The following is a 12360-nucleotide window of genomic DNA, read 5'->3' as shown; positions in this document are numbered from 1 at the left end:
ACTCTTGCTCTTTTCTACTGCTACAGACAGACTGACACAGCTACCCATCTTGATCTTTCCCTGCAGTTCCTGACCAGGGAGCCATGTGCCCTGCAGGACTAAGCTTTTACTTGGGGACTCCATCTTATCCATGAGGCTAAGAAGACCTAGTCCAGAGAGCTAATGCAATGATCAACTTTAACCTACTGCAGCGTCAAGGAAAGCTAGCTGGTCTTCAACTTACAAAGTTTTGGATAAGTTCTGAGCAGAGACTAAAGGGAACTGTATGTTTTTCACCTGTTCTTTGCTCCCTTGCTCAGCCTGAAGTGTTTGATCTGAACATGTGTGGTCATTTATTAAACTTATATTTTGGAGACTTGGGATGGCCATGAAGTTTCCCCTGCCTACTAGGAACCAACTAAAAGGAACAGAAGAGACCTGCAGGTCCATTCATTCACAGGGCCTATCATGTTTATTGCTGTTGTTAGTTAGGAAAACTTTCCCAGATTCCACCCGGGGTGACCAATGGGGGCTCTGCAATGAGGAAAGATGAGGCAGCCAGTGCTCCCTCTAAGCTGTGGAGCCTTGTGAGCAAAAATCTACTTTGTGAGCTACTGGCATTAAAGCTGTGAGTGAGCGATTTGGCTACTGCATACATTAGTTTGCTCTGGAGGCACCCTCCCTGAGCTGAGACAAAAATGTGTGAGCCAGAGGCTAAAAAACTGTGAGCTAGCTCACACTAACTCAGCTTAGAGGGAACACTGGAGGCAGCTGTTGCATACGGCGGATGTTGGGTGCCATTGACCGCAGTGGCTCAGATCTGGTTTGTGAGGCACAGACTCCAAAGTGCTGTTGGGCTTGCATGAGAGCACTTTAGACTGTGCCTCTGCAGGGTACAGACTGAAGTGCTCTTGTGCAAGCCCCACAGGAACACACAGGAGTAACAGGCCCTGCACTTTCTGGTGAATTGTGTGCCGTGTTCATTTGTATGTGTGTGTGTAAGTCGTGATATCTGCGTTTTTGTTTCAGGCTCAGAGGCGTCTTGGGATAGCCTTGCGATGGCCAAAGGGGACCGTGGCTCTTGTGTTGCTAGGAATGGCGAACCAGAGTGAATTGTGGCAAACGTAGCCTTTCTCACTTCTGCACCACACGCTTCACCAGGCAAGACTCCCTCTTCTAGACAGATGCTAAAAGGCCCACGAGCCCTCCCCTCCTTTGCACGAGGCTACCCTAGATGCACTACGAAGCGGCAAGGACCCAAGGAGGCAGAGACATTGTGACTGCTTCCATATTTGGTGGGTAGGACTTACAGAGAAGCTGACGCCTGGGCACCAGGGGGAGGAAGCGGACTGTAGACAGAGGCAAGCCTTCATCTCACTGACACACAGCTGACTTACGGCATTCCCCAAAGATGAGGCGATAGGGTTGCCCAGCTCCAGGTTGGGAAATACCTGGATATTTGGGGGGTGGAGCCTGAGGAGGGTGGGGTTTGGGCAGGGGAGGGACTTCAATGGGGTATAAGGCCACAGAGTCCACCTTCCAAAGCGGCCATTTTCTCCAGGTGAACTGATCTCTGTTGCCTGGAGATCAGTTGTAATCCCAGGAGATCTCCAGCCACCATCTGGAGGTTGGCAACACTACTAGGCAAGTCCCTGGCAGGCAGGCTTACTGGCTTACCTTCTAACTTATGGTGACCCCAGCAAGGGGCTTCCAAGGCAAGTGAGAAGGAGAGGTGGTTTGCCATGGCCTTCCTCTGCAGAGCCTTCCTTGGTGGTCTCCCTTCCAAGTACCGACCCTGCTTACCTTCTAACTTATGGTGACCCCAGCAAGGGGCTTCCAAGGCAAGTGAGAAGGAGAGGTGGTTTGCCATGGCCTTCCTCTGCAGAGCCTTCCTTGGTGGTCTCCCTTCCAAGTACGAACCCTCTTTAGCTTCTGAGATGTGATGAGATTGGCCTATATCATGCCGCCTTTCCTCCCTTGTGTGACACAAGGTGGGCTATATATGATGAGGAAGGGGACAACTAACCGCCTGCTCCTTGACTGCTGATGGAAAGATGAAGGGCTGCAGCTCTGTGGTAGAACTCCTGATCTCCATGTTGAAAGCCTCGGGTTTGATCCCAGGCATCGCCAGGTAAAAGATGTCAGGTAGCTGATGTTGAGAAAGGCCTTTCTCGGCCTGAGTCCCCCCCCCAGAGAGTCACTACCAGTGACTGAGATGGAGCAATGGTCTGACTGAGCATAAGGCAGATTCGTCCAAGTATTTGTTGAAATGTGCAGGCATTTATATACAAAACCCCTTTTCCCCTTGTTCTCGCCCCCTTTCCTGTTGTACCACAGTGGCTTGAAGAACTGCACGTGGTTCCCCAAAATTTTGGTCACACTTATATTAATACCATCATGAATATATTTTTGACTATTTAATCGTGCTGAATAGGTAACTACTACTAGGGTCCAAAGAACGGGCCAACTCCAGATTCTGCAAGGTTCTACTCCAGGGGTCTCCCACCTTTTTGATCCTGTGGACACCTTTGGAACTCTGATATGGGGCAGTGGGCACAATCACAAAACGGTTGCCACAGGGTGTGGAACAAGCCCACCTCAAAATGTCAGGAAGCGAGGTTGTACATAAGTCTACTAATACCTCTCCGACATTTCAGGTAGGTGTTCTGTTTACAGGCTGCCTTTTAATCTGCACAGCCGATCAGAAACCTTGCTAACCCCCCTCAGCCCTGCCCACTTTATGAAAGCACTTGGCCAGCACCAGGAAAGGTGTCGGCGGGCCCCAGGTTGGGGAATCCTGCTCTACTTCAACCCAGTAACATGCTCAGGCTCTGCCTCTGGCCAGTTGCATTCCCACTAAGATTTCCTCTCTGCCATGTTTTGGTTTGGCTTCCTGCGGCAGCCAGAATTTACAAAATCAAAAGGGGACATTTGTAGGTATTAGATGTCCTTTTTTTCCCTTCCCATCTTGCAAATTGCAACCTTGGCTGCGTGTTTGGATACACTCGGAAAATTAAGCAATTGATCATGTTACTCACACCACCAGAAGTAATGGATAATGCATGTTTTCCATGAAGATGGCCGGCTTTAAAATTTGCATTGTCAATTCTAGATAAAGACAGAAAAAGAAAGAAAGAGGGGTGGTTGGGAGGGAGGAGGAAAGCATTTACATCTGGGAAGATGGCAGTTAGACTGAATAGGCTTCTTTGTAACACTGTGAGTACTTCTCAGTGGGAATAAAATGACGTTTGATAAAATAGCTTGGCAAATAACCACCTAGCAGAATAGATGCTTTCAGAGAGAAAAGCGGCACTGTAATATCCATGATGACAAGAAATCCAGAGCCGGGGTGCTCTGAGACGCACGGCCGTGCACCAAACATATAATTAGCAGCCAGCAATATATATTATTTCTCCCTTTAGGCAGGTGGAAAGTGACAGCTCCATGAACCAATATTTGGGAAGTGCCAGGGGAGGGAGGAAAGGAAAGACTGAAGCCGAGCAAAATGAAAACGCACCATGGCAAACAGAAGAGGGGTCGTTTCCCTTCTTCGCTTTAGGGGCTTTTAAGACAAAGAGTTTCTGCTGTGGTTCATTTTAAACTCCAGGGGGGCTGAACGCAGCTTGGCTTGCCCTGGTCAGATTGCCTAAAATGAACCAGGAAAGACTTAATTGGATGGCATAAATTAGGAAGAGCATTGGTGGGAGATGAATGCCTTCTTACTGGCCTAAGCCTGTGCATGCTGAAATACTGTCTGGCTGTGCCCCACTTTACCTTGGGCACGTATCGGTTGCCCGCCCATCATTGCAGGAGATGCCTCCTGCCTTAATTGGTGTATAAAATGTCAACCTCGTGTGCCCACTACCAAAGGCCGGACCATTAAAGCCGGCATCGGCAGCATTTCGGATACGGTTAAAACCCACACGAGCTAATGGGTTTAAACAGTTTGCTTCACAATCTTTCCCTGACACTCTTGCCTAATTAATTATTCCATCAAACTGGCTAACGGGTGGCAGATGTGTATCATTAGCCCCGTGACTTCCCATAGAAAGCCGCTTGGCTTTAAATATACATAAAGCAAGGGCTGTGCGGGTACAGATACGAAGGAGTGTTTATGAGGCCTCTGAAACACTGGAGGGTTACACGCAAGTGGCCGTCCAATTACCGTCGGCCACATATTTACTGCTTTGTCGGTTAGGTGACGCCCACACTATGTGCCGGCGAACTCAGCGGAGAGACAATCTCACCGACCCTGGGCAGCAACTGTGCCTTCTTCACGCTGCGTCCCAAATGGACTGTGACAAGGAAATGGAGTTTATAGCTGGGCCTGTCCTAAAATAGGAAGTGTGGCTCCATAAATAGTAATGGTGTGCAAACCAATTATAAATTCTGCAGCACTCCGGGTGACAAAAACACATTTTTTTTTAGTGTTGCCTTTGAGTCCAGAACACAAATGCCCCATGGCTTATATGACATCCAGGCTGGGGACTTGTGAGGGATCAGTGGTAACTTTCATCCTGATATTGTAAGAGTAAAACCCCACCGGGCTGTGTGCACGCACCCCCCAACTCTCATTTCACAGTCTGTTTCAGGATGCCGTAAATGATCTTCTCACTGTCCAACTGGAAGAGCATCCGTTTGGAAGCACTTTTCATCTGATCTTAAAAGTCTCTCCCCGCCAGCGTCTTTCAGCTGCAAAGGGGTCAGAATCCTTAAAAATTTGTAGAATCTCGGAACGGGGGATGAAGGAAGAAATTAGGGTTGGGAGATACATGCACATGTCCCTAAGACAAATGCCACCTCCAGTATATTGTCAAGTGCTAAGATCTAAAGCGAAGCTGTGGTGGCTCAAGTGGTTAAGACGCTGAACTGCAGGCTGTGGAAGGTCGGTAGTTCAGCAGTTCGTGACCCGAGTGTGCTGCAGGACGGAGTGAGCTCCCATCTCTGGTCCCAGCTCCTGCCAACCTAGCAGATCGAAAGCAAGACATTGCATGTAGATAAATAGGTACCGCTTCGGTGGGAAGGTAACAGCGTTCTGTGCACCTCAGCGTCTAGTCACGCCGGCCACATGACCACGGAAACGTCTTCGGACAGTGCTGGCTCTTCAGCTTGGAAATGGAGATGAGCACTGCATCCCTAGAGTCGGATTCAACTGGCTTTCGAGCAAGGGAAACCTTTACCTAAGATCTAAAGCAGGCCAATTTCTCCTGTTTCCTGTTTTTTTTAAAAAGAGAACCTCAACTGCCTTCAACATTCTTTGGTTCTTGGAGGACAATAAACATGCTCATCGTTTCCCATCCATTCTGGGGGCTTTCTCCCCTTCCTTTACAAACTGAAATTTTTCTGTCTACTTGGGGAGGCCACCAAGTTTACAGAAAACCCTCCCTTGTTTGTGAGTGATCACATTATCTATCGATAGTAACACAACATCGTTTGGTTTTAGCAAAAGTAAGGTCTAATGATATACTTACTGGATAGAGGCTCATATAAAATATTTGAAGATATGAAACATTCACCAAGTGAAAAACATCTTCATATCGACGACTGCTGAGATCCTTACCTTGGTGTTGCTCTACGGCAACATATGTACCTCCAAAGGAACAATATTTACAGAAGCCCACAGAGTTCAATAGACATAGAAGGGTGTAACTGTACTGCTAAGAATGCATGTGCTTCCAGTCTAAAGATACCAGACATAAAGCCGTTGTCTGTTCTGCATGTACTCGTGCCTCTTACTGTGGACAGCAGAATACTTCATGCAACTGCAGGGGATTTTCAAACATCTATTTTAAGCTTTATAAACATATTAGGCACTTGGCTCTAAGCTCTCAAGGTAACTTACAACAGTAAATTTGACATGCTTGTAAAATATATTGGGTTTGACACTGTGACACCCTTTCGACAAGTCTGCCTCCAATGGAGAAATTTTTTCTCAAGGAGACTTTCTGCGATGACGAACACTCTCTTGGTGTTGGAGGAACCCTTTCTCCAAGAGAAGTAGACTTGGTGGAAGGCAGTCACAGGATCCAACCCCAAATAATATAGAACATAAATATACAATCAAAAAATGAAGGAACTAACATTGCTAGCCAAGGAAATGCTTGGATCAAAGAATGTTTTCAGTTGGCCATGGACAGAAAACAAGGATGTGGCTTGATAGATCTCTCTATGCAAAGAATTGCACAGGATAGTGGCCAGTATGGAAAAGACCCTATTCAATGCCCCAACCAATCTCCTATCTGGAAAAGAGGGAAGATACATCAAGGTCTCTTCTTCTGAGAAGGCCTGTATAGGAGAAGGAAGGGACACACTGTTTTCTATCACAGAAGAGAACTAGGAATCCCCAACATGTGGGGCTTTAATTTACAGAAGTTACAAAGAGTAGGTATGGCATTGTTGCTTCATTTTTCTATAAATTGGTGGAGGATCAAATATAAGAGGAGATGTATATTATCAGTATCAGGAAGAATAAGAACACTTCCTTCCTGTACATTCAAGAGAACAAAAGACTGGCAACTTACTGTAATCGTGAATCTTGATATCTTTGTATTCTACTCGAGGCATTTGCCTTTCATTGACCATCTTCTGCACTTGTTCATTTAACTCCAGATCAAAGAGTTCTGAAAGAACAGGAACCAAAACAAACACACAGCCAACCTGTTATACAAAGGGCAAATGATACAGGTACATGACAGACCCTCAACAGGAGGGGAATTTTCTCCCTCCAACCCCGTTTCCTACCCTCGCCTTCATTTTCTTTCCTTCCTGGCTATGCTCCCCTCCCATTTTCTCCCGCCCAATCATCATACCCACACACTCCTCATCCCTGGCTTGCCCTCTTTCATAGCAAGTAATGACCACTGAAATCTTGCAGGGCAAGGCAATATCACAAGGTCTCCGCAGCCATTCTAGTTTGCCCAAGCAATCCAAAATGGCTGCTGAGATCTTGGAAGGTCATGTGAGTTTAAGATTCTCCTACAAAACAAAGGGTTCCCTAAGTTTGTAGAAACATCTCCTCTCTCTGTACGTGGCTCCATTGTGTGGGTTTTTTGATCCGCACTCTGATGCCAAGTTAAGAAGTAGATAGTGGCTAAATTTTGTATCACATAAAAAAAGTTTCTAATGATTACATGTAGCCATTACGACCATCCATCTTCCATACTAATTCTGTCTAGCCTTTCAGGAATTCACCAACTGCTCCAGTCAGATGCAAAGATGAGATGCAGAGTGTGGCACATGCTAAATCATGTTCTCTCCACCACCCACCCACTCCCAAACTTCCTGCTTCCCTATGCATACACCCTTAGCTGGAATAGGGCACTGGAAAATATGAATTTTTGATGTAAAAAGCCATTTAGGAGTTGTAAACAAACATGTCTTCACACTTGGATTTTGTGGCAAATATTTTTCTGGTGGGGCTGAAGTTCTCAGTGCAGAAAGAGAAGCCATTTAGCCAATAGAAAGCTGTTACCAGGATAGATCTCTAAATTGCAAGCTGTCAGCCACTTTAAATGACAGTTCTCAGCCGCTGCAAGTTAATCACTTCTGCCAGTCTAAGCAACAATTCTGATAACAAGCTGGCAGGTGGGGGTGATGACCTCTATAGACAAGAAAGTTAACACTTAGGCAGAAAAGCTCTCTTAAAGGAGACCAGTTTTGTGACACAGAGTTAGAAGGTATCCTAGAGGTCACCTACTCCAACCCCCTTGCTCAGTGTGGGAATTAGTCAACTACAGCACCCCACTCTGCTTAAAGGTGTGCACACCTTTAAAATGTTTTAAAATAATTGCATTTACATGAGAAATTATTGTGGGGCTGTGCCTTTAAGAAAGGGGGCAGAGCCCCCCAAAGCCCCACCTTATCTAGGGGCCTGGGCAGGGATCTTTCTGCAGTTTCCTTTGTAGATCTTGTTTGGCAGCCATTTATAAATTAAAATTACAAATTGAAAAACAGTCCAAACCACCTCCATACAAACTTTCTAAAACAGTTCCTAGAAATCCAGCCTCCTTACAGACAGGGTCATTAAAAAGCAGCAGGGGCATTTCCCCCTCAACAGACAATCCCAGTTAAGGATTCTTTTCTGAGGCACAGAGTTCAATGGGAGTTACTTTTTTAGTGTTTCTGAAACTTGCTCTCGACACAGAGATCAATTCTGACCTTCTCCTCTCTTGACTTGTCATGCGGTTGCTGCCTCTGTTTGATTACTCTGTTAAAATCAATTGAGAACAAGGCCGTTCCAAGACCAGTTTTCCAAGACAAATGACCACAAGCGGTATCAAATGAAGGCTGAGCTGCAACTGACAGCAGGGGTTGGTTGGTTGTGGGGTTTTTTTGCTGCAGAGGTTTTTACCATCGTTTGCAAAAATGTTAACATCTGCACGGTCATTGCTTGCCTTCATTCCCACTCAGTGACCTCATCACATAGCCAAACTGAACTGGCAAAATAACACTGCAACCTAATCCTGGCCAGTTTGGTGTAGTGGTTAGGAGCATGGACTCTAATCTGGGAGAACTGGGTTTGATTCCCCACTCCTCCACATGCAGCTGCTGGTGTGACCTTGGCTCAGTTACAAGTTCTCTCAGAGCTGTTCTCTCAAGAGCAGTCCTCGAAAGAGCTCTCTCAGCCCCACCTACATCACAGGCAATGTTCCCTCTAAGCTGTGGAGTCTTGTGACCAAAACCTCTACTTTGTGAGCTACTGGCATTAAAGTTGTAAGCAAGTGATTTGGCTACTGCATAAATTAGTTTGCTCTGGAGCCGTCCTCCCTGAACTAAGAAAAAATGTGAGCCGGAGGCTAAAAAACTGTGAGCTAGCTCACACTAACTCAGCTTATAGGGAACACTGCTCACAGGGTGTCTGTTGTCGGGAGGGGAAGGGAAAGGAGATTGTAAGCCGCTCTGAGACGCCTTCTGGTAGTGAAGGATGGGGTTATAAATCCAATCTCCTTCTTCTACATAATCTCTACATTTTGGTCAATTTATAAGTGATTGCTGTACTAAAATGCCAGGAGTCGTTCTGTAATATCATTTGTTTGGCCACTGAGGAAGGCTAATGGTCCGAAACGCATATGGTCAGGGTCAATAACTGTTATTTTCTCTCGTCACTGTACTAGCTTGATTCATAACTGAGGCTATCACCAGGGCCTGTATCTGTTTTTAAATTACTTTGTAATAGCTACGTGTATTTTTTCAATATTTAATATTTTAACTTGATTTACAGAATCGCCGAAGAGCTTGAAACAGCCAATGGTGCTGGATGGGGAAATATTCTAAATTGCCCTGACCTGGACGGCCTGGGCTAGCCCCATCTCGTCAGATCTCGGAAGCTAAGCAGGGGGAGGGGGGGCTGGTGAGTACTTAGATGGGAGACCACGAAGGGAGCCCAGGGTTGCTACGCAGAGGCAGGCAATGGCAAACCGCCTCTGTTCATCTCTCGCCTTGACGATACCTTCCACCACCACCATAACCTGATCTGCTTTGATCGGGGAAAATATGCGCCCTCCTGAAACACTCGCTTCTGTCCCCAAGTCTGAAACTAGAGAATATTCAGCACGGCTCCAGTTTTCGGCACACAGGGTAGAAGGAGATGTCTTTGGGCCCGTTGATCATGCTTGGGAGGCCATATTGCTCAAAGGGGAACCCTGCATCCAGTGATGTTTGAGGGGGGGAGAACGAGGGCCAAACTAGATGATACAACGTTCCCTGCATCACTGCTCGAATCCCCTCACTTTGCAAATGTCGTGGAGACCTGATTCTACTCAGGGTTTTTGGATTCTTCCAAATGGCTCCTCCTCTGCCCTGTGCCAAGGCCCCGAGCAGGGTCAGGTCTCCACGGCATTTGTAAAGTGTGGGAATTACAGTGGTAACACGGCAGCGTGTCCCCAAGGCGAAGGGTTGCTAGCTCTGGATGGGGAAATACCTGGAGACTTTTTTGGGGGGGTGAACCCTGAGGAGGGTGGGGTTTGGGGAGGGTGGGGTTTGGGGAGGGAGGGACTTCAACAGAGTATTACGCGACAGAGCCCACCTTCCAAAGTGGCCATTTCCCCCAGGGGAACTGAACTCTGTCGGCTGTAATCCCAGGGGATCTCCAGCCACCACCTGGAGGTTGGCGACCCTGCCAGGGCATCGCCAGGTCTGCCGTATCACCTAGTTTGGCCCTCAGCCTTCTCCGTCCCTGCCAGAGCCCCGAGTCAAAGGACACCCCCTCCACTGGGCATCCCTTTTCGCTCGCGAGTATCTCGACTAGAACAAAGATCAGTCAGTGCATTTGATTGTGAAAGCTGCTGAATTAACGAGAAGCGGAAATTTGGGAATTTTCATCAGTTCAGAATTACTTTTCTTCCCTCGGGTCCTCCTCTGCTTGGACCACACTCAGAACAGGGCGGGGAATGCGTCCGAGTTAATAAGTTCCTGCAACTCATCATCCTATTCTGAGCCCCTGCGCCTCTCTCCGATGAATTCAAAAGGAGCGGCCGCATCACAAAACCCTGTCAGTTTCCAATTAATGAGGGTTCCCCCCCCCCCATAGATATTTCAGCAGGTGGGGTTTAATGGTTCAATGAGTATTCAAACTTGTTCCTGAAAAGCCTCATCTCATCCTTATTGAAATCATAACTCCCACAAAAGCTCCAAAGCAACAGACTATTAAGTTTGGTTAAATGCTGGGCCCCTCATTTAATTATGGCTTGCACAATTAGCTTTATCAGCAAGGAGAGGCTGGTCCACGCAGGGACTCTGGAAAAGACATTCTATTTGCTCATATAATTGCATCCAGAGAAAGGCAGGGGCACGGCGGAAGCGCAGACTGACGTATCTCGAGAGAATTCTCATTTTTTCCTCCCGCCTTAGGACCTCCGGGAGCGCTTGTCTGTGAAGTACAAATAGCCAGTTCTTAATTAAATGTAAGCACAGCGTAATATTTGGTGGGATTTACAGTTATCTGATTATTGCAGAATACTCCCTTAATGTGGCCTCGTATTATGAAATAAATAGAACTCGGCTAACAAGAGGCCGTCACCACGGCTTCCCCTTATCCAATAGAGCAAGAGAGCGCTGCGCAACCGATGAGAAACTGGGCACGGCACGATCACACGCAAAGCGAGGCGGCCTGGCCAACGGGGGCGGCTTTGTGCTTGCCACCCAGATCCGCTGACAGGCGCTATGTCTGTCTCTTGCTCTGCATTTCCTTGACTCTGCCCTGGTTTCCTTGACTCTGCACCAGCAGTTTCTTGGCTTGTCGGAATGCACTCGCTTTAAAGCAATGCTGTGCTAAATGTGTGTCCGCCTGGGCGGAATTGCCCCCAAAATGGCACCAGCTCATGTCACAAGGGGAGAGGATGGTGCAATGGGCAGCTCCCCTTCCTTTAGTTCAGCAAGCTCTCCTGGGGCATATTGTTTTATTATCCAAGCTGTGTAGGGCCCTCTGCACTAAGTGACTTTAAAGACCAAAGTTCCAGTGGGCAAGGTAAGCATGATATTGGGTCCACATTGGGTACAAATGCATTTGTCATTTAGACATTACCACACACAGGGCTTTTTTTGTAGAAAAAGCCCAGCAGGAACTCATTAGCATAATTGGCCACACCCAACATCAGAAACGTATTAGCATATTAGGCCACACCCCTGACAGCACAGCTCATTAGCATATGAGGCCACACCCCTGTGTTACCAGAAGTGTGCTCATCCAGCCACACCCACCTTTTGCTTCTTATTCTGGTCTCCGGAATGGTGTGCCATTTCGACAATGATCTTCTTCCGAACAAGGATGTATACATAAACTGTCTTTCAACAATACATTTCTCTTGGTGACGTATTGGAAATGTATGGTTGATTCACTTCATCATAAAGTTATGATTACAGCTATGTTCTTCAATGGGCTATAATTGCTGAATGCCATTATGGAGACCACCGTCTACATTCACTATATATATTACCTATTTTCTGTTATTGCATATTATGATTTATGAATATATTACCAAGCGCTAAATTGTCACAGTTCTTTTTCCTTTTTTCATTGGTATGTTTCAATACCCAGGTCCATTCCTGGGTCAAATGATGACTAGACAGCCCTGGGTTTCACTCACCAGAACTCGCTCATCTTGAAGAACTCTCTCTCTCTCTCACACACACACACACGCACGCATGCACGCACACACAGCCTATCTACATATCTCACTGGGATAAAACAGAGAAGGGGAGACTGGGGATGTGGGTCCATCCCAAAGATGCTTGGAAGAAGCTTTAGTGCCATCAGAGACTCTTATAAATAAATTTTAAAAAATAAAGGGTATTATTGTACAGGATAGATTGTTCACTCTGCATGTTGGTCCCTTCTGACAATTCCTCAAGAGTACTTGCATTTCTTTTTAATTTTTATATAAT

The 12360-nt window shown here is 46.6% G+C and overlaps 1 protein-coding gene across 1 annotated transcript in view; it reads right to left on the bottom strand.

Annotated features, from left to right (window-relative positions):
- Window positions 1-12360, bottom strand: part of DPP6 (dipeptidyl-peptidase 6) — a 308399-nt gene that overhangs the window by 18023 nt on the left and 278016 nt on the right. Inside the window, exons 18-19 of the mRNA XM_015413434.1 lie at window positions 6501-6599; window positions 3018-3087 (exon numbers count right to left, since the gene is read on the bottom strand). Coding sequence (XP_015268920.1) covers window positions 3018-3087; window positions 6501-6599 — 169 coding nt within the window. The remainder of the gene's footprint in view (window positions 1-3017; window positions 3088-6500; window positions 6600-12360) is intronic.

This window comes from Gekko japonicus, unplaced genomic scaffold (genome assembly GCF_001447785.1).
Source record: "Gekko japonicus isolate JY-2015 unplaced genomic scaffold, Gekko_japonicus_V1.1 scaffold105, whole genome shotgun sequence".
Classification (NCBI taxonomy): Eukaryota; Metazoa; Chordata; class Lepidosauria; order Squamata; family Gekkonidae; genus Gekko; species Gekko japonicus.
This window is presented reverse-complemented; position numbering and strand designations above follow the sequence as displayed.